This window comes from Anser anser (assembly GCF_964211835.1).
Source record: "Anser anser genome assembly, chromosome: Z".
NCBI lineage: Eukaryota > Metazoa > Chordata > Aves > Anseriformes > Anatidae > Anser > Anser anser.
The window spans coordinates 65,719,169-65,742,789 of NC_139723.1; the positions used below are offsets into that span (position 1 = coordinate 65,719,169).

The 23,621-nt window shown below is 40.2% G+C and overlaps 1 protein-coding gene across 2 annotated transcripts in view; it reads right to left on the bottom strand.

The window, feature by feature from the left end:
• Positions 1–4,628: 4,628 nt before the first annotated feature.
• The window catches only part of RNF180 (ring finger protein 180), an 88,278-nt gene continuing 69,285 nt past the window's right edge, over positions 4,629–23,621 (bottom strand). The window contains exon 7 of one of the 2 annotated variants that reach the window (XM_083818296.1): positions 4,629–7,648. In XM_083818296.1, coding sequence (XP_083674422.1) covers positions 7,449–7,648 — 200 coding nt within the window. In that variant the 3' untranslated portion in view covers positions 4,629–7,448. Of the gene's footprint in view, positions 7,652–23,621 lie in introns of both variants that reach the window. The other variant, XM_083818295.1, reaches the window with a different exon arrangement.

Consider the following 23,621-nt stretch of genomic DNA (forward strand, 5'->3'; position numbering starts at 1 on the left):
TGTATCAATATCAAATGACTTACTATGATCTTTTTATTGATGGCATTTACTCTTTCTGCTTTATCATCTTGACTGAGGATAAAAGATTACATGTGCAATATATTTTAAGTGATTGCCTAATTGTATTTTAATGCCTTACCAGAAATGTAGAAAAATTTCATCTGAAGAAAATGTTTGATGGATAATGAAATATGACTATTCTTAAGTTAAAATGGTATCTAGTAAAGAGTCAGAATATAATTACTTCAGTTTTCTCATCCTAAAACCAAGCTGCAGTCTTAAGCCATCACTAATACTGGGCAGCACTGAGTAGCAACTATCACTGCTATACCAACTCCCATTGCACTGGGTAGCAGCTATCATTGCTATACCAACTCCCATCGATTCTGTTGGAATCTATATCAATACTGAAGGTTATAATAAATAGGTGTATTTAAGGTTTATCAGGCTTACAAAGGTGATCTTTAATTTTTCTGCTTCAGATTTCTTTTAAAAGAAGGCCTTATGTTGAGAATGCCAAATTAAATCACCCAGAATTGGAAATTTGTATATAACACCTTTACCTGTAAAAAGTTAGATTTTAGACTTTAACAAATAATAACAAAAAGGTCAGTTTAAATTATAAATTTTGAATATCTATTTCTGACAGTAAGATGAATTGTAGTGGAATAATATGACGATTTCTTTTGAGTCTTTCCTTATTACTCGTCTGAACTTTACTCTTAGAGAACTGCAGTAGCTACAGATTTCAGTAATTATGTGAAGAAAGATGATCCCTGAAAGTTTGAACTGGTACACAAACAGAGATTGATCATATTGACTCAAGATATGAGCGAGAGAAAAAAAAAAAAGAATACCATGAGTTATTACAGCCAGAGAATTAAGGGTACAGAAAACAACAGAAATGGACCTAAACGTGGGCCAAATTCTTCCAGCATCATATATTCTACCCAGAACTGTTTCATTGATCTGTCCATTTTTGAAGGACGTAGTACTGGTCCTCAACCTTATGTAATAACTTCACAGAATTATTCATGTCTGAGATTCTCCACTACTTTCACCATCGTCATGGCCTGTTGTTGGTCTCTAACCAGTATGTCCCTGCTTCTCTTGCACTGGGAAGCCCAGAACTGGTCAGAGTCCTCTAGGTGTGGCCTCACCAGAGCTGAGCTGAGGAGAAGGATCACCTTCCTTGAGTGGCTGGCAACACCTCTCTTAATGCAGCCCTTAATACCATGAGTCTTCTTGCTGCAAGGGTGCACTGCTGGCTTATGTTCAATGTGGTATTCACTAGGAGGACACCCAGGTCATTTTCTGCAGAGCTGCTTTCCACCTGCTCAGTCCTCAGAATGTACTGGAGCCAGGGGTTGTTTCTTACCAGGTGCAGGACTTTGCACTTCCCTTAGGTAAGCTTCAAGAGGTTCCTGTTAGTCCATTTTTCTAGTCTGTCCGTCATTCCAGACAGCAGAATGACCCTTTGATACATCAGCCTCCCAGTTTTGTGTCATCATCAAAATTGCTGAGGACATGTGCTGGCTCATTATCCTGATCATCACTGGAGAAACTGAAAAGGATAGGACCCAGTATTGACACCTGGGGTACACTGATAGTTACTCACCTCTAGGTAAACTTTGTGCCAGTGACCACAACCCCATAAGCCTGGCTGTTCAGCCAGTTTTCAGTCCACCTCATTGTCTATCAATACTGTCTGTCTTATTACTTTTTGCTAAGGGCGTGTCCAAGGAGAGCTTGTTATAATGATCCAAATCTAGCCCAGACCAATCCACAGCATATCTTGCCTCCTTTCTCTCAGTATATGCTGGGCTATGGGGCTGAACACCAGCAGAATACTCTCGCTGTCCTAGCTTCACCTTTTCCTGCAGTCTGCATCTCCCCATGTACAGAACTGGAATTCCCCATAAGGACCTCTGAAACCTTTGTGGGCAATCTTCTCTTCTTGATCAAAGCCAAACCACAGGATATTTCTATTCAGCCTGCTGTGTCTTCCTTGAAGGATACGAGACATAACCATGTAAGTAGGATCTGCTGTTTAAACCAAGAAATGTCTCCTGCTACATCTGCTACCCCTGCCAGTGCATGGTGATGCTGCTGTCATGAAGGCAGAAGTGAAACAGGAGCATCTCCATGTCGTGGTCATAGAATTTTACTTAGGAAACAAAAGCCTTCTCACTCTGAAGGCGAGAGTGCTGCATTTAGGCTCTTTCTATCTTACGTTCATCCTATCCACTGTGCATTAGTGAAAACAGTCCTGTCATCTAACATAACTGGTACATCCTTGCAGGAATATCTTTCCGTTTCCAAAGCAATGCTAATGTGCGTTCTGTTTTTTTGCACACACTGTAGCACCAGGAAAATAGCAAACGTGTAATTTCAGTCTTCTCTCCTTTCCCTCTCTAACCTTTCCCTCTCACGGGGATTAACATACTAATTTCACATACTAATTTCTAAGTTATGCAGTAGTTGGAGTTGTCAATGGCAAAAGATGCTGAATACAAATTCACAAAAGCAGTGCTATGCAATGAGACCATTACTTGTCATGATAGCTACAATAGTTACTCTTTCTCCCAGAGATTCATGTTACCAGCTCTACTTTTCTCTAAAAATGACAAAATAAAACTAAACTCTGCTTCTTCATCATCCTTTTTGATCCCAGAATCAATAACAGTGGTGTAGTGGGTTTACGTGGCAAGGTTTTGGTAGCAGGGGACCATAGGGATGGCTTCTGAGAGAAGAATCTAGAAGCTGCCCCATGTTAGGTAAGGGCCCCACTGCTGACCAGAGCAAAGCCAATAAGTGATGTTGTCTGCGCTCTGTGAGCGCATATTTAAGACAGGGAAAACAAACAAACAAACAAATGCTGCTCCTCACAGCAGCTGGGAGAGTGAGAGGAGTGAGAAACAGCCTTGCAGGCACCAACGTCAGTGAAGAAGGAGGGGGAAAGGTGCTCCAGGTGCTGGAGCAGATGTCCCCTGCAGCCTGTGGTGAAGACCATTGTGAAGCAGGCTGTCCCCCTGGAGCCCATGGAGTACCACGGTGGAGCAGGGTTCCATGCTGCAGCCTGTGGAGGAGAACATGGTGGAGCAGGTGGACCTGCACTGACGGAGGCTGCGGTCTGTGGAGGACCCCTGCAGGAGAAGATTCCAGGTCGGACCTGTAGCCCGTGGAGAGGAGACCACGCAGGAGCAGGTTACCTGGCCAGAGCTGCTGCCCGTGGGGGATCCAGGTTGGAGCAGTTTCCTCCTGAGGGATGGACCCCGTGGTATGGACCCATATCTGGAGCAGTTCTTGAAGAGCTGCTGCCTGTGGGCAGCCCACGCCAGGTCAGTTCATCAAGGACTGCATCTTGTGGGAGGGACCCCACAGCACAGGGAATGAGAGTGACCTAGAAGGAGCAGTGGAGAAGAAGCTCTACAGACTGACCATAACCCCCGTTCTCCCATTCCCCTGTGCTGCTCGGGGGGAGGAGGTGGAAGAGGGTGGATGGGGGTAAGGTGCTTTTGGTTTCTTTCCTTTGTTTCTCACTTCTCTAGCTTGTTAGTAACAGGCAATAAATCTTACTGTCTCCCTATGCTGAGTCTGTTTTGCCTGTCATGACAATTGTTGAGTGATCTCCACGTCCTTATCTCAACCCTTGAGCCCTTTGCATCGTATTTTTGTCCCCCTTTCCCTTTGAGGAGGGGGAGTGAGATAGTGGTTGTGGTGGAACTCGGCCACCCACCCGAGTAAAACCACTACACTGTGGTAATACTGTTACTGACATACATAAATATTTCAGGTGTATATGCAGTGTACTGGCAAAGGCTTTCCTTAGATCTCAGCTTTTGTGAGAAGGTACATGGCTGTGAAAGGATCTGTTGTGCTTCACAAGTACTACTTCCTGTGCAGATATCGTGCAGAGATTTTTAAAAAAAGCTGTGGATGACCGGGCCTCTGGCAGAGCTACAAATATACCCACTGCTAGGCAAGAAACACACACTTCTGAGCATGTACACAGTGCCTTTGCCAGTCATAGGCAGATTTATCAGTCTTGTCCTGGATTTATGCTGCCCTCAACAGTTAATCAGTCTGGGCTAAGCACCAGCAATGAATACTCTGCATTACCAGAATGTGTAAAGACCCACACCTTGCCCCAAGATAACTTCTGACAAAACCTGACCATTCTCTGGAAAGTAGTGAAAAAAAAAAGGCTGCTAGCATGAAAAGAGGTAATCATCATAATAAAAGTTCAAAAGACCCCAGCTGCACCCCAAATAGAACAGACAGGACAGCAAACCAGACATTGACTGAAAAAAATATTAAAATTTAATTCCACCAAGCAAAAGCTAGTACATGGCTGCAAAATATTACAAACAACACAAATTTTATTGCAAACATTTTAATACCATTGTAGATAAGAAAGACGAGATTGCAGAGCAGCATCTACTTGACCAGAAAATTGCTTATAGAAGACCTGCTCTTGCTCCCACAGATATCAACAACATTTTACAGGCAGACTTCAATGAAAATCAGGTTTGAACCTCTGAATTATTATTGTATTTTTACAAAAGGTATGTAGCTCAAAAGAGCAGTAAAAGACAAAAAATGTACCTCCTTTCTATGCAGTCTAGTTATTTTATTTTATTTTATTTTATTTTATTTTATTTTATTTTATTTTATTTTATTTTATTTTATTTTATTTTATTTTATTTTATTTATTTTTTTCTGTCCTATGGAGGATGTCTCAAAGTTGCAACAGTCTTAACTATGTGCATTAACCCTTTAAAAGTAATTATCCCTTGGAATTAATAACAAACAATATGAAGTAAAACAGTATAGCCCAAGAAAGAGTTCACTGATTAGGTCTTAAAGAAAGGTACTGCTACACAGTTAGAAATGTCATACAAAACTGTCACTCCTATTAAATTTAGGAACATGCAACCACTCCTCAGTCATCAACTCTTGCTCGTACAAAAGGGGCCAATATTACCTTGGATTTTTGACTCATCTTATTGCCTTTTTCAGAATAAATCCATGGTAGCATGTATTAAAAATTATATAAGTAACTCCTTTTTATATTGTTAATTAGTATCAATATTATGTTTCTTATGTCTCAATATATTTCAAAATATTTACTTAAGGATATTTCTTTAGCAGATATCCAGGTTAAATTATTTTAATTTAAAATATTACTGCAATTTCAGATTACGTCAGTTAAGTTAATGTTTCATTACACATCTCTTTATTCTAATATATTCTGAGATCAAAAGGTAGAATTTTGGCTTAGCAGGTAAATCAGTCCCTCTCTTTGCTGAGATAGGCGCATGAAGTTCGTAAGATTAGAGACAAACCAAAAATGTAGGTAGAATCCCTGTCCTGGGATAGATGAGAATACTTTTAAAAATTACTGATAACATTTCAGCATACAGACCTACACATTTGCATATAGCAAAACAGGAGCCTACGACCAAGGAAAACCTAGCTTTTTAAAGGCTTGTTTATATCAATACAAAGGGGGAAATTTACTGAGTGCTTTACTACAACCTTAAAGCTTTTAAAATGGTATGCCTAATGCCACCAGTAATAAAGCCAATCATTTTTAGGTAGAGATCAAACCTTAGGTTAAGATCAAACTAAGGGTACTGCAATTGTAGAAAATGTATTTCTGTGACGACCTTGTCTACATGGTGATGGTTAATTTCAACTATTGCATCTCCTTAAGCTTGCATATAGTGTAGTTAGACTTGTAATTTTTAATTCTACACATATATTCTCAAAGATATGAAGAAATTATTTTATGCAGCCTGTAAGAAAACTAAATAGTAGTAGCTGTTAAAGTTTCTGGTCCTGATCACTGTATAAACTATAAGAGACCGAGCACGACGGCCCTGCTCCAGCAAAGATGCATAAGCACATGCTTAATGTTAAGCACACTGTTAAAACTGATTTCATTCCATTCCATCACATTTGGCAGATGGCACCTTCCATAACACATTTTTCCTTGTTCTCTGCTAGAACAGGGGAGTACACCACCTACTTAAAAAAAACACAGGTCTCCCACACAACTCCTGATACCAGAGCAACAATATACATGCTTTTTAAGATCAAACTACAGTGTGCTTTGTAGATCATGCCCTTAGAAATAAGAACTTCCTTGTACCTTCCTGAAAAGTAAGCCCTTTAACTACCTCGTAGCATTCTTGGGCACTTGATTCCCACAATAGTTTATAATATCCTCCCTGTAATTTAATAGATGCTCTTTCACTTCCATTTGAAAATATTGTGTAAAGCAGCAAGTACAGAATGACTGCTGAACTCGCTGTAGCTTGGTACTGAAAAACAGCAATCTCTACATGGAATAGCTATAAAGTGCTTTATAATTCTTTTACATGAAAGGTGCAAATAAATACTGTGTCCTCTTACATGGTCTCCTTGGAGACACATAGTACTGATGAGCCCACACTTAAAGAGTATCCTGAAATTGTTACAGTCATTTAATAATGATTCAGTCACAGCTAGATTGAATTACAACTGGAGAATGCTCCATTTCCATTATTTCACCATTATTTACAGGGCATCACAGTTAGCAGACCTGCTGCTTGCCCTCATTAATTGTCTTGCTTGATCCATATGCACTCATCTGAATGGATACAAAAGGTACAGTGCTACTCTGGGAATCTGCGCAAAAAAGGTCCCTTTAATGTGCAGTAGTAGGGTTTGTTAGTCAATTTCTTCCGATTGCCATTTGCTGAAAAGATGAATTGTCAGCATGTGGTGCAGTATCATTTCTCTTTTTGGTTAATAGGCTCAAAATTTCAGGCACTGAATACATCACATCCCCACAGCAGAAAGCTGACAGTTCCATCAATTGTCAAAACTTTCTAGAATTTGGATTATGCCAGTGAAATTGCTCCAGTAAATATCTATATAATACATGGTGCAGCACTGCAGTGCTTATCCCCAACAGATCTGACTATAAAAGGCATTTTTTTTTTTATATATATACAATGAATTGAAGCACCAATGAGTGAGAAGACTTACTTATGGTTACAAAGTGTGTCAATATAGAGTCAACCCCAAAAATGACTCTATGGATCATATTCTGTTATAGTACACAGAACTCTTCTAAGAACAAAAAGTACTGAATAATTCTACGGAGTAATTATTTTATACATTAGCAGTAAAATGCTGTTCCCACCAAAATCAAGGCAAAGCTCCCACTGAATGAAGAATGATCTGGATTTCACATTATTTCTAGAACCAAACTTGACTACTTTGTCACACGCAGCAGAAGTATCAAATAGCCTCACAGCATGCTTGATGCAGTCTATTACAGTTCTGAATGATAAAAATGCAACATCAAACAAACATTTTGCCTTCTTCAGTTTTTTTTTTCTATTCATATTATTGTGTTCACAATTGTTGTTTTCCTTAAGTGTGATTTTTACAGACTAGAAAGGGAAAAAGAAATAACAAAGAAAACAGAACACAATAAATCCTATTACCCAGTTGACTGAATAAATGTAGATTATCACCATGTCCATATCAAACCGCCATCCACGGCTATCATCTTCAAAGTCCATGTAGTCCATCCTGTGAGCAGCATGTGGGAAATGCCTCCTTGTTACAGTATCTGAGCGTCTTCGAAAACCTGCTGAAAAATACATCATGAGATAAACATCATCATAAAAGCAACTAGATTCAGTAGGACAAAAATACTCCTGACTGGGAGTATTTGCAACTCCTTCTCCCAATTATTTACAAATCAAATGGAAGCAGGAAATCTCACACCTCACTGCTACGTTTTCTCACTTTGCTGGACAAGATGCTCCCTGTGGACTTGATTTTGAAAGATTTAAAAGCTAACTCTTGTCTTCCATGTCTGACAAATAATATGTTTGTCTGGATTTGGTGCTCCCTACTATTGTAAGGTAGCTCTATAGGCTTATCTCATCCAGATCTATGAACGCCTCTCTTTTGGTGCCTTCTTTCACTGGATATGATTCAGTGATCTAGAAGTGAAAGGCTCCAAACACTGTAATTCAACTTGAGTAATTTATCTCTGGATTCCTTAAGTCTACTTCTGAGAATTCTTCAGGAACCTAGCTACATCCACATATGTACCCACACAGTTCAACAATGCAAATATATTTGAATTCCAATTTCTAGTATTCGAATTAATTTTCAAAACACTCTTCAAAGAAATCCTGCTTGCTTTAATACTATGTCTCTCTATGATGTGTACAAGAAACTGAGTTTTTACATTTCTGTTTGTGCCCATAGTAAATGTATAGACGCAGATACAAACACAGCTTTTCAAGTACAATTAAAATCCCCGTGTGAAAACACAAAACTCAATATGCTTAATAAATCTAGACACACACACTTCTAATTTTAAACTTTTCTGTTGTGAGACCAACCTATGCTAAGGAATCCACAAAAGATCAGCATCCAGCATGCCACTAGGAAACCAAATTCCTAATAATAAAATTTTAAGTAAGTAAGTCATTTGATTTCATGTTTTTGAGTTAGATTAAACTGCTAAGTCATGTATAACTTTCTTTGTAACCTACACTATTTTTGTAAGCAATTATGATAACTGTACTGGCAGAACTAAAGCAGAGAGGACATCCACAATGAAAAAACACAGGGACTGGTATACCACACCAGACCAGTGGTATACTCCATCCAGCTTCTCTTTGTAACAAGTAACAAGTGACACAGAAAGGTGTAAAGAAACCTCTGTTCAACACTTACACAACAATCTGATCTAATCTGAAAAAATCTATTTTGAAGTTGATTTTTATCCCCAAAACAAAAGGCTTGCTGTGTGCTCAAACAGGATTTCTGTGTAGTTACTCTTGGTTTTTAAAAAGGTTTTAAAAAGGTTACTTGTACCACACTTTCAAATATGCAAAGCTGCAATCATAGTTTGAATTCTGTAAAGCTCTTAATGTCAAAGCTCTGAAGAATCAAGGGCTGGATGAGCAGAAAATGCTAGTTGAGCAGAAAATGTATTTCATCATTTAAAGCTTTTTTCCTAATATCTTTGAACTTTTTTGAACTTTACTAAAAATATATTAAAAAGAAAAAAAAAAAAAAAAAAGGCAAGTCATGGTGGCCCATCCATTTTGCAAGTTTCATTACTTCGTCTACAATGTCAATCACTGCAACTTTTCTCCAAAGAAGGACTTTTCCATGTTTGATCATCTTTGTTGCATGTCTCCATGAAAACTCTCAATTTCTCTCTGTCACTTTGGAGATGTGTGATGAAATCTAAGCAGCTGAGTTAGAGACCTCCCAGTATTTCACAGCCTCCGTGATACTCCAAGAACATCTTCATTGCAGGGCCCTGTCAAATGGTCATTTCTTTCCATTCCTCCTGACTTCCCTATGTAGTAAGAGAAATACTATTTAAATGTATTACGTGCATACCCCAAGATAAGCTGCTCATGAGTTTAAAGAAGCCTTTAACAATCTGTGTGAGACATCAGCCTGTGGCACAGAAAAGAGTCTGGGATATGAGTTGTGAAGGCTGAAGAACTGGCCCACCTGTGAAGGACAAGGAGGCAAGGCAGCTCCTGCTTGACTTGTTCTGTTTTCAGGTTGCTCTCAATCATTATGACAGGTCTTTGTTGAGCTGCCCAAACTCTTCTCCTCTAAACAGATGTTGGTTAGTGAACAATAGGGTATCTGGCAATAGAGCTGGCCCTGCCCAATCAAAACTCTCAGTGATCACCTTGTAGAAGGGAATAAATTCCCTGTCGTGCACACCAAGAACATGCTGGGGAAGACCACTTGGGTTATTCCTGCCTTGGACAAAGGTAACACCATCTGTGGGATTGCTTTTGCTCAAGGACCTTGGTGCACTTGGTGGGTAATGTGGAAGGATGGGGAACTCCAATGTATAATACCTCATGGGGATTTGACATTGGGTGAGAATAGCCAATGATTTGAATTCTGTGATTCTGTGATTCTGTAATATTAATTGCTACATAATGCTCTATGTCATCACTGCTATGGTTAGTATCATCACATCAATGGTATTACTGTAAGAGTCACCCAGATTAGTGAAAAATGAATGTTGATGGAACCAAGCAAAGTGCAGTGGCGCTAGGACTGCTTAAGTGCAGCGGCAATGAAACCAGAGCTGGCCTCAGCATGCAACAATCCATCACCAAACACCACCCCTCCTGCCCTGAAGGACTGTTATGACAGACAGATCCCAAAGTCATGGACTAAGTGTACTCAGGAGACATTTTAGAGGGATAGCCCATATTCCCAGACTAAGGGAATGATATCTGTGAGTATATATCAAAGGACAGGAGGGTGGTGGTGATTAATTGGGACGTATTACAAAACATGAGACCTGGGCATGAGGGCATTACATGGATGGTATGGAATAAGGGGTGGGTATTGTCCTGGGTTCAGATGGAATTGAGTTAATTTTCTTCCTAGTGGCTGGTATGGTGCTGTTTTGGATTTGGGATGAGAATAATGCTGATACACCAATGCTCCAGTGGTTGCGAAGCAGTGCTGAAAAGTTAAGGACTTTTCTGTTTCTCATACTACCTTGCCAGGGAGGAGGCTGGGGGTGCACAAGGAGCTGGCCAAAGGGATGTCCTATACCATATGGCATCATGATGAAGAATAAAACTGGGGCTGTTGGCTGGGGGGAGTAAGTGGATGGCTGTGTGGTACTTAGTTGTCTACCAGGTTAAACCAGAACAATGTTATAAAATTCCTTGTTTTTTAACGTTATGATGTAGATTGGCAGTGATGATGTTGAAAAGAGAAGCCTCAAGGCTATCAAACAGGACTATAGGGGGCTGGGACGATTGGTGGAGGGAGCGGGAGTGCAGGTGGTGTTTTTGTCTATCCCTATGGGGGAAGGGAGAGGCACGGAGAGGACACGGAAAGCTCGCGTTGTTAATAGGTGGCTCAGAGGCTGGTGCCAGCACAGAAATTTTGGGTTTTTTCACCATGGGGAGCTTTAATCGGCACCCGGCCTGATGGCCCCAGACGGGTCCCTATCTCCAAGGGGAAAACGGATCCTAGGCCAGGAGCTGGCGGGACTCATAGAGAGCGCTTTAAACTAGGTAAGAAGGGGGACGGGGCTCAAACAAGGCTTGTTGGAGCTGTGCCGGGGGAAACAATGGCTAGGACGGGGAATAAGGCAATGGCCCAGCTGAAGTGCATCTACACTAATGCACGCAGCATGGGTAACAAACAGGAGGAGCTGGAAGCCATCGTGCAGCAGGCAGGCTACGACTTCATTGCCATCACGGAGACGTGGTGGGACCACTCCCACAACTGGAGTGCTGCAATGCCTGGCTATCGGCTCTTCAGGAGGGACAGGCAGCACAGAGGGGGTGGTGGCGTGGCTCTCTACATTAGAGAATCTTTTGATGTTGTGGAACTCCAGGCTGGGAATGACAAGGTTGAATCCCTGTGGGTTAGGATCCGCGGGAAGGCCGGCAAGGCTAGCATCCTGGTCGGGGTCTGTTATAGACCGCCGAACCAGGATGAGGAGACGGATGAGGAGTTTTATAGGCAACTGACAGAAGTTGCAAAATTGTCGGCGCTTGTCCTCGTGGGGGACTTCAACTTCCCGGACATATCCTGGAAACACAACACGGCACAGAGAAAGCAGTCTAGGAGGTTTCTGGAGAGTGTGGGAGATAGCTTCCTGACGCAGCTGGTCAGTGAACCTACCAGGGGTGGTGTCCCGCTAGACCTTCTCTTCACAAACAGAGAAGGACTGGTGGGAGATGTGGTGGTCGGAAGCTGTCTTGGGCAGAGTGACCACGAAATGGTAGAGTTCTCTATTCTTGGCGAGGCCAGGAAGGGGACCAGTAAAACTGCTGTCTTGGACTTCCGGAGGGCTGACTTTGAGCTGCTCAGGACGCTGGTTGGCTGAGTCCCTTGGGAGGCGGTTCTGAAGGGCAGAGGAGTCCAGGAAGGCTGGGCGCTCCTCAAGAAGGAAATCGTGATGGCACAGGAGCGGTCCGTCCCCACGTGCCCAAAGATGAGCCGGCGTGGAAGAAGACCGGCCTGGCTCAACAGAGAGTTGCGGCTTGTGCTTAGCAGAAAAAAGAGGGTTTATAATCTTTGGAAAAAAGGGCGGGCCACTGAGGAGGACTACAAGGATGTAGCGAGGCTGTGCAGGGAGAAAATTAGAAAGGCCAAAGCTCATCTGGAGCTCAACCTGGCTACTGCCATTAAAGACAACAAAAAATCCTTTTACAAATATATCAACGCGAAACGGAGGACTAAGGAGAATCTCCATCCTTTACTGGATGCGAAGGGAAACCTAGTTATTAAGGATGAGGAAAAGGCTGAGGTGCTTAATGCCGCCTTTGCCTCAGTCTTTAGCGGCAATACCGGTTGTTCTCTGGATACCCAGTGCCTTGAGCTGGTGGAAGGGGATGGGGAGCAGGATGTGGCCTTCGCTATCCGTGAGGAAATGGTTGGCGACCTGCTACGGAGCTTGGATGTGCGCAAGTCGATGGGGCCGGATGGGATGCACCCGAGGGTACTGAAAGAACTGGCGGAGGAGCTGGCCGAGCCGCTTTCCATCATTTATCGGCAGTCCTGGCTATCGGGGGAGGTCCCAGTCGAGTGGCGGCTAGCCAATGTGACGCCCATCTATAAGAAGGGCCGCAGGGCAGACCCGGGGAACTATAGGCCTGTCAGTTTGACCTCAGTGCCAGGAAAGCTCATGGAGCAGATTATCTTGAGGGTCATCACGCGGCACTTGCAGGGCAAGCAGGCGATCAGGCCCAGTCAGCATGGGTTTATGAAAGGCAGGTCCTGCTTGACGAACCTGATCTCCTTCTATGACCAAGTGACGCGCTTGGTGGATGAGGGAAAGGCTGTGGATGTGGTTTACCTTGACCTCAGTAAGGCTTTTGACACCGTTCCCCACAACATTCTCCTCAAGAAACTGGCTGCTCGGGGCTTGGACTGGCGTATGCTTTGCTGGGTTAGGAACTGGCTGGATAGCCGGGCCCAGAGAGTTGTGGTGAATGGAGTCAAATCTGGTTGGAGGCCGGTCACTAGTGGTGTCCCCCAGGGCTCGGTACTGGGGCCGGTCCTCTTTAATATCTTTATTGATGATCTGGATGAGGGTGTCCAGTGCACCCTCAGTAAGTTTGCAGATGACACCAAGCTAAGTGCGTGTGTCGATCTGCTCGAGGGCAGGAAGGCTCTGCAGGAGGATCTGGATAGGCTGGAGCGATGGGCTGAGGTCAGCTGTATGAAGTTCAACAAGGCCAAGTGCCGGGTCCTGCACCTGGGGCGCAACAACCCCAAGCAGAGCTACAGGCTGGGAGATGAGTGGTTAGAAAGCTGCCTGGCAGAGAAGGACCTGGGAGTATTGGTTGATAGTCGGCTGAATATGAGCCAGCAGTGTGCCCAGGTGGCCAAGAAGGCCAACAGCATCCTGGCCTGTATCAGAAGCAGTGTGGCCAGCAGGTCTAGGGAAGTGATTGTCCCCCTGTACTCGGCTCTGGTGAGGCCGCACCTTGAGTACTGTGTTCAGTTTTGGGCCCCTCGCTACAGGAAGGACATGGACGTGCTCGAGCGAGTCCAGAGAAGGGCGACCAAGCTGGTGAGGGGTCTGGAGAACAAGTCTTACGAGGAGCGGCTGAGGGAGCTGGGATTGTTCAGCCTGGAGAAGAGGAGGCTCAGGGGCGACCTTATCGCTCTCTACAGTTACCTTAAAGGAGGCTGTAAAGAGGTGGGGGTTGGTCTGTTCTCCTACGTGCCTGGTGACAGGACGAGGGGGAATGGGCGAAAGTTGCACCAGGGGAGTTTTAGGTTGGATGTTAGGAAGTACTTCTTTACCGAAAGGGTTATTAAGTATTGGAACGGGCTGCCCAGGGAGGTGGTTGAGTCACCATCCCTGGAGGTCTTTAAAAGACGTTTAGATGTAGAGCTTAGCGATATGGTTTAGTGGAGTACTTAGTGTTAGGTCGGAGGTTGGACTTGACGATCTTGAGGTCTCTTCCAACCTAGAAATCTGTGATACTGTGATTATGTTAATTTCAAATTATGTTAATTTGAAATAATATCTTTGATTAATTAAAAATAATATCAGTAATTCAGTAATTGAATTCTGAAAAATGTGAGTCTTCTTTAATTATCTATCAAGATGTAATTCACTTGAAAAATACTCATTAAAAAAACTGTCTTGATTTCAGTTTTCCTTAACTTCTTTTCTAACACTCGTTGAACATTATTGTAAAATACAGATGTGGATTTGTGTTGTTCTATTTTTTTTAAATTTAATTTGCAAATGACATTAGATTTTAACACTAGTGCTGTATCATTCGCTTTCCCTTTTACACATCAATTTTAGTGTATACTATCCTCTCTGGAGGGTCTTAGTCAAGACTGCTACCCGTGATTTCTTTTTATTTATTTTTATACTTACTGTGAAGATAACACAAAATGCTGGAGGCTGTTTTTGGATCAACAGTTTGGGAACATCTCCTAATCAGAGGAATTATGTAAACATGTAGCTGCATTAGTTTTGACGAGATATTCCTCACCTTCTAGAGGATTTAAACAAACATTATCCTTGATTTGTATGTCTGTGCAATTCACCTTAAGCAAACATGCACTGCGTTTATCATGGATTAGACTTTGTAATGTAATTATTCTACATTCAAGAACAGCAGTTTCAGTATAGGAAACTAACTATTCTCTAATTGCTATTGCTATAGAAAGCCACAGAAAAACTGCTGGTGCTCTATTAAAGATATGTATACAGTCAGTAGCTGCTTAGTGTACAAGATGTGTAATCTCTGTGGTTTCCATAAGTGTGAGTAAAGCTATTGAACGCTGACAGCTGCTTATATGGATAGATTTTAGATCTATTTACCATCTGTTAAATGATTAAACTTCAGGTGAAAATGTAAATAGTACAACTCTTCTGTAAACTGAATTCTTGAACTTAACAGAGGCTAACAAAGGACAAGAACTTTCTTTATCCCGAATTATATTACAAAAAAAGCTACAGTACTGAAGCAGGTCAAATTTAGAAACCCTATATGATCATGCACAAAGTTTACTGCAGACATGATGATCCATACTGTGACTACTGTCTTCAGTAAGTTGTGACATGAAAATTACCTTCAGATGTCTCTCTCTCCAGCTAGAGTTGAAATATGCTGTCTCTGCATCTCATTCTAGCCATCTGCAGATAAAAACTGAGAGCTGTAAAGTTCCTTATAAACTGTAAAGCAACATGTAGTATGGGGTTGAATAAGGAAGCAGAAGAGCTGATAGAGATCCAAAACACTCCTAACATATTTTCTTCTTTTTTAAAAAGCAAACTCTACCTTATTTGGCAATTACATTCCCTAAATCATTTCTACATAGGCATATATTTATTAAAACATATACCTTCCTTAATTTTTTGTGCATGCCTGTGTTGCTATATCCTGAACAAGAATGTCCAGTCAAATTACATGCATATGCATGCACAGTGTCCAGAGTTTGACAGACTGCTAGTGGAAACCTGTTGCTGGATAACAAAAACAACGTTGTGTGCACATCACACTTTTATAATGAAAGCGTGCATATCAAAAAGGATTTTCACCAGAACAGGCATGTTCTGTTGCATGTGTCACTGACGAAGTTTTTACAGCCTCTTGTTGAGATACTAGCTCAAAATAAGACTGCAAACAGTTTAAAATATCCTCTTGGTTTTATAAGTTGGCAGAACTCAATTTGCTATGACTGAAGAAGGTAAGATGTGAGAAGGAAAAATTTACTTTGAAAGTGTGCATTTATAACCTGCAAGTTACATTAACCTTTTATCTTGTAAGTGCTCATGTAAGATTAAATTACCTGAGAACAAATGTATCAAATACCAAAGTCATTTTAACCCAGTCTCCTACTTCTAATATGACCAGCAGCAAACAGACAGATCTGATAGGCTAAGAAAAAAGGCAAGAATGGATTGACACCTTCCCCTGTGCATCCTTGCAGAAACCAGCAGCTGAGGGCCCCAGTACTTTGGAAGTTGTGCTCAGAACAATGCATTAAAATATCATTGACAGGACTTTCTTTCCTGAAATGCCTGAAAGCATATGAGTACTTTTCAATCAGATCTCACATTGACCCCACTTACTGCACTTTTTGTCCCTTAGCAGAGTAATCTCAGAGCAAATAAATTGATTTCACTTTGGGTGAAACTAAACCAGAAGATGAGCTCCAGGAGCTCTGATATGCACTGGTAATGTGCTCCAACCACTAATGGGCATTCAGTCCATGGGATCAGAAGTAAGCAATTCCTCTCTTCCCTAAAATGCAAACGTAGACGTATGGTCCTCAGTGACAACTGTTTTGCCCTATCTATTATGGCTGATTTAATTGCAAATGTAAGAACACTTCTGAGACAGTGAACAATCTCTCCTAAAACATCTTTATGCCATTCATAATTTTAGAGACCTCTTGAACATTTTCTGTAATATCTTTTCCAAATGAAAAAGTTTAAGACTTCCTCTGCGTAGAAAAAGCTTTCAAAATTCAGTGCATTCTTTCTGTATTATGCCTCACTCTGCATTATCCTTCAAGATAATGGAATTCAAAATTATATCCAAAATTAGAGATGTGGGATCACCACAAATCTAGGTAACAACACGTTGTTTTCCATTTGGTTATGAATGTAATAATTCCTATTTGCTTTCTGACTATGGCTATACATTGAATATTTTCAGAAAACTAACCACAACATTAACCAGATCTCTCAAAAGGCAATACTTTATTTACAGCTCAAGAGACTGCATAGCCTCTGCGGGCAGCTGCTCCACCACTCACATGTCCTCGTAGTGAAAACATTTGTCTTAATTGCAGTCTGAACCTCTCATGTCCTCATCCGTCAGGCAGCACTCTGAAGAAGTGGCTCTCTCCTCATGGTGGCCTTCTTAAAGGTATGGCAGTGTTGCCTTGACATACCCCTGAAAGCCCTCCCTTTTCCAAACTAAACAACCCCAGTTCCTGCAGCCTCTCCTTGCAGACCAGGTTGCTCCAGCCCCCTGAACAACTTGGTGTCCCTCTGCTAAGCCTGCTCTAATTTATCAACTTCCTTCCAAAGGTTTTTTGCCCAACTGGGGGCACCAAAATGCAGTATTGTAGGTGTGGCCTGCTGAATAGCGGGGGATAACAACTTCCCTCATCTATTGGCTATGCTCCTGTTTATACAGCTCAGAGTACTGTTGGGCTTCTTTGCTGCCAGGGCACACTGCCAGCTGGTGCTCAGCTTGCTCTCCGACACGACGACCGGGCCCTTTCCAGAGTGCAGCTCCTCAGTGAGTACCCAGCCTGTCTCACTGCCAGGGCCTTCTCCCTCGCAGGTGAAGGACAGTGCATTTGTTGTTGAATTTCGCAAGGTTCCTTTCAGCCCATTCCTTCAGCCCATCTAAGTCTCTCTGAATGGCAGCCCTGCCTTTGAATCTGTCAAATGGTCCGTCAATTTACTGTCATCTGCAGACCTGAAGACAGGGCATTCTGCTGCCTCTTCGAAGTCACTGATAGAGAGAACTCTTAGACGTCAAGTTCCTATTTACTTCATCGGTGAACTACACAATTTTGTATCACAAGTAAACTTTATCAATTCACTCTGTATTCATTTTCAAAGTCACCGATGAATGTCCTGAACAAACTGCTGTGGGATTCCAACCATCCAGTGCAGTTTGATATATTCTTCTATAGCATATTTTTCATCTTCTGTCTTGGTTTGTTTTCCTTTCTGTGTGCTCTGCCTGAAAGAGGACTTTATTTCATGAAGCATCTGCTTCTGCTTCACCGTTTCCCACATGAAATTTCTCAGTGTTAGCCCTGTACTTTTTTTTTTTTTTTAAGGATACAGTATTTTTATCTGCTTTCACAGATGAGGTATCATCCCAAACTTCTTACATTCATACCAGCCTTCTCCCATATGCATATGATGCGGTTTCATATTCTGGTTATAGCTAGTATAATAGCTAAATTGTAAGACTTACTACTTAAAATTAGCGATGAGTTCTGTATTTCCAATAAAGAAAAGAGCATGTATTGCTAGAGAGGTTTATGAGAAGATGGCAGTCATCCTGTGTAAATGCCCGCAAGTGTGTCCCACTGACTCCCAATCTCATCTCTCAGGCTCTAAGTCAGTCAAACTCAACACAACATTTAGTTCCTTCTCCAAACCAAGGTCACTCACCACAATCATCATACTTCTCAGATCCAGAGTTTTAGCTTTTCCTGCATGAAAAGCTTGAACTTCCATACCTTCCTGCCTGAGATATTTCAGCTCTGCACACCTGTTGTCTCAGAGGTCAAAATATCATTCTTTTCTACAGAAAGCCCTTGAATTCCAAACTCCTTGTGCCCCAGGATGCACACTGGAACTTTTGATTTCCTACACTAAAATTTCTACCATCCTGCTTCAAGGCCTTTTTCACTGCTAAGTCAAATCATCTTCCCCAAACTCATCCCCATCTTACTCCTACCTTCCTCTCACTTTTCCTTTGCTCTCTTTTAATACTTCACTGCTCTTGCCCTTCTAATTTCACCTGTGGGCTCTCACTGGCTGCCGCACCTTATGCCTATGTGTGACTGAAATTTTATAATGGCCTAAACATCCTGAATTAATCCTGTTCCATCCTGAAAAACCAGGTCCTGCTTTCTGCTAGCATCTGGGCTTTAAAAAACCTGGAAATAAGCTGTACTTAAGCTGGACATAATCCTTATCTGAAACCATTTTTATATTCACTATGATGTCTGTCTTACTCGCTGTAGGGCTTTTATAGAGCTTTTGGTTTAAATGCTGAAATCTGTGACAGTCCTAGACAGATAAATTGTGTGTAAGCAGTTATTTGCACATCCATAAAAGCTGATTTATTGAACCCACTTTGCATGTGATGCACAGTTCTTCCGTACACAAACAAACCAGCAGCATACAGGCAATTTAGCAGGCAGTATACAGTAACTACTTTTCAAGATGTCCAAAATCTTGTCTGCCAAGGGTATGGAAAAGAACCAATTACTGTGAAAGTCTGAAAAAGCTGTGGCCTTTCACAAGGGACATAAGATTTCATTGTATAGTGAACACTCCTTTTTATAAGTCTGAGTAGTTAGGAACCACTGTTATCTCTCCACTGTTGTAACTAGATTTTTTTTTTTCTTGTGTCTTTCATAAGTCATTTAGTATAAGAAAAAGAACACCATGTACAGACAAAATTGTGCAGAAATCCCAAAATGATCTGTTGGAGCAAGAAGTTTATATAAACTGTTGTCCTACAGAATCAATCTCCAGTCAAATAGTCTTCTTGCTGATCAGTTACCAGTGTAACTACTGACACTGCTATCTAAGAATCCTTTGTACTCTCTTAAAACTTTATAAATCCTACATGGATCTGAAAAAAGAATATACACAAATGAACCAGACATTACTTAGCACTTAGAAGAAAAAATAAACAAAATAATTTATAGAAGTTCTTGTAGCATTACATTTCTTATGAGTATTTCATGCTGCTACACCTCTCAAATTTTTTTTTCAAAATTCAAAATATGATAATTTATTCTTTTTTTTTTTTAAGCTATTCTCTGACTTTTTATACAGATATATGTAATCTAGATAAATTAGGTTCTCGATAAACCTAGGCTCTAAGCTTTTATACTGCATATTAATTCTCAGAAGCCCTGCTTGAATTCAGCATTTCTTTGGACCATTTATTGTTAATCACTGAGGGTAACACCTCTCAGGCCTTTTGGACAGAAAGGAAGAAATATCTCATTTGGAGAATTTTTCTGGTTTGAAATACTGTAAGTTTCATTCAATCAAAAATTACAAATATTTACACATCACAAAGAGATCTTACTCTGGATAGGAATAGGAGAGGATATATATATATATATTTTTTCCATTAAAAGAAGGCTTATTGGAATTTGGTGGATATTATTTACAGTTTAAGTTTTTTGCATAGCTACTCTTCATACCATTAATTTGAGTTGAAATATATAAATATAGTGCCTGTGTCATAAATGAACACAAATATTCTGAACCAAATTAAAAATCATGAAGACAGTTACCTCTTACTATTTTATAGATAAAGAATTCAGCTCTTACCAATTAAAACACAAACCATAAAGCAAGCTGGTATATCTAATCAAATAATCAAGTTATTGGAAAGTAAAACAAGAAAAAGCTCTAAAAACTAATAAGAAAATCCATAAAGCCACATTAAATGAAAGCAAACACATTTTCACATTGAGTATTATGCCTAACTAAGATTTTTGTTAATTTTTTAATTTATTCTATTTACCAAATTTATGTAAAATATTCAACAACTACTGTGCCCAGTCACCTTCCTAAAACCAAAGCTAGAATAACTTGCATTGTCTATCTTGGGGTGTTTATTTCCCTGGAAGTAAATGAATCAAGAAGCAAGAAGATTGTGGGCGGGCAGAATGATCTTTGAAAACATAGTCTGTCTCTGTCCAGACATCTGTGATTGTTCAGTAATTACCAATACTCACAAATACAAGCTAATTGGCTAGTCTAAGTGCTGGGATGCATACTAAAACAGTGGCAATTGATCTCACACTCCACAGTCATTTGACTGTGTGAGTTGTGAAAAAATTTTTGATAGCCAGTCTGCAAGCAGATTTTTTTTTTAAGTCAATAAATGCTTTATTTACTTGCTTTTTTTTCCTTCCCCTAAACCATAACAGACTAAGTATCAAACAGGTAGGAGGACATCATACATACAACAGCTTTTAAAAATGATTTACAACAAAACCCACCCTCCTACTTTAAAAACACTTTATTTCAAAATTCAATTAAGGGCAATGCAATAAAAGTAATATGCAGTAATTGAAATGTATGTCCTTGTTTTTCAAGGTGCAACCGAGCTCTGTAAAATGAATCATTGGCTTCTTTAACTTCCTTTCCTTTCACCATCCTGGTACTTCTGACTGCAATCCATGCAGTCTTTGTAACCAATACCAAGAAATGAGGGTGTACGCTGTCTCTGTGAGATATTGTTATGGATCTAAATACACAGTTTACATATATTCTGGACCCAAACCAACATCTTCCTTTAATTTTAAAGGGCACATTTTCAAAGTAAGCTTATATGTGTAATTTTAACATACATATGATAGTCACCATAATTTTTATATATTTACCCTTAAGATGGGTATTCTTAATCCTTTTTTTTTTTTTTTTTTTTCATTTTTGTGTAGACAAACTGTATCTTAACAGTGAGTTTAACTTGTGGACAACCTCTCTTCTTGCCATGACAGTGCAGACAACCCAAAACAGGGAATGTCAAACAGCAATTTGTAACATTTAATTTTCTGAGCATATGTATCAATAAACAACATGAGAAATTTATTTTAAAAAATTCAGAATATTCTGACTCAATATAAATTTTCTTATAAATTCCCTTGTATCTGTTGTTCATTTCTCTTCCCCTGTCTCTTCACAGTCTCAAACGCTGTTCATTGTTGGCACTTTTTTGCATTGCTCCTACTTTCTTATCACTGAACAGCTCCAAAAATCATATTGCAAGGTTTTTTTGTTTGTTGTTTTTTTTTTTCCGTTTTTTTTTTTTTTTGGCCACTTTTGTCATCTCCCCAACTGATAAAATACTATATTTCAGATATAATCAACTCTTGCTAAATTATTATAAAACTCTTCAACCTTTTACATCATGTTGCTGTAATGACATCACCTTCTGCTAGTTTCACCCCTCCTTCCTCATTAGATATAATACTAAAGATCATTTAATATAAACTTTGAAAAATTTTGTTATATACCACTGTCCACAGGCTTTTCAGTGCTTAAGGCTTCAATGTTTTAAGCCAATTTTATTGGAAGACAATGAGGTAACAGTAATGCAAATACTTTCTTATAACAAGATAATGAATTGGCTCTACTTGTTTAAAGACAGGGTTGATCTGACAGCAAAGGCCAGAGGCAACATAGAGTGTAGGCATTCTGGAGCCTCACCAAACCCTGCTTTAAGACAAAGCGTATATTTATGCAAAGCCTTTAGTTTATGTTTGCAAATCTAGCTGTCTGGCAGCATGCCTCCCGTAATTCCTTCAGACAAACTCGTGAATGACCTATCTTGGAGCCATGCCATTGTCTTCAAGCAGATTTATATTCAGTTTTATAGCCAATGTCAATTCAGAAGATTCCTAATTCTCATTTGAGCAAACAAAAGAAATACTAATTTTTACAGAGAAGGAAAAATACACAAGACCATATCTTGAGAAAGCTGGCATAGTTTTCTGGAACTGAAAGTTTTCTGATACTGGCATTACTTAACCATTTTTTAGAAAGCTGGCCAAGGTTTTAAAGAACTAGCTGTCTGAAAAGCCACCATATTTATTCACTGGAAGATTAAAAATAAATTTTCACAAAGAGAAGTTACCTAAAAGATTATCAAGAAAGAAACTATTTAAATTTAAAACAGATAAACTCTTTATGAACTGTTGAAAAATTCTTCCTTTAATCCTTCACTAAATGTGCAATGATAGTTATCTCTGACTTTTTCTGATGCCATTTCAAATACCTATCCTTATCTACTCAGAAAAAGTATCTGCCATCCTTATCTACTCTATCATCCTTATCCATTCTACAACCTTATCTACCCAGACTCACCAAAAGTCTCTGAGATATCCCGACTTTACTCTGCTGTTTGATCATCTCTTGCTCCTTGGAGAAGCTCCTTATCCCAGCTCTGATCTAATCTAAATATTATCACTTTTTTTTTCTTATTATTCTCACTCCACCTTGATTATTTTTGTGTTTCCTCTTTTGTACCTTCAACAAATTCAAATCTCAACTTTTGTTTTCACTTTTAGGGATCTACAAAACTCTGCCTTATCCAAAAATATTTTGTTTCACTTCATATAGTTATGCTATGCAAATACCAAATTCCTCAAGAAATCTTAACAGCTTTCTGTTTCTTTCAACAAGTGCTCTAGGATCAATCTGAACTCATATTCATGTCCAAATTTTTGAACAGAGTGGAACTGTCTGTTCCACTGTTAGAGAGGCATGAAAAAGAAATCAAGGTCATGTTAGGTAGCAGAAAAGGGTACATGTTCATACTACTTTGTTCTCTGATAACTGAATGGAACAGGTTGCCCTGAGAAGCTGTGGATGCCCCATCCCTAGAAGTGTTCAAAGTCAGGCTGGATGGGGCTTTGAGCAACCTGGTCTAGTGTGAGTTGTCCCTGCCCATGGCATGGATTTGGACCACATGATCCTTCAGGGTCCCTTCCAACCCAAAACATTTTGTGAAGCCATTCTCTACAACTTTTTGTCAGCCACAAATTCTTTATTCTTAAAGTAAATGGGATTTCTGTGTGGTATTAAAATCAAAGCTCTGAACAGTGAGCAAACATAACTTTCAAGATGTGTTTACAGCAGCAGATCTTAGACTCTTTAGGAGCTACGTCATTACAAACTGCTCTATTATGCAGTACATTTTAGTGCTAACTGAACTAGGGAAGTATAGTGGGGAAGCATGTTTGACATAACCACTACTAAACATAATTAGTTCACAGCTAATTATGAAGAAAATAAATTTTACTGGTCATTGTTCAGTCGTAAC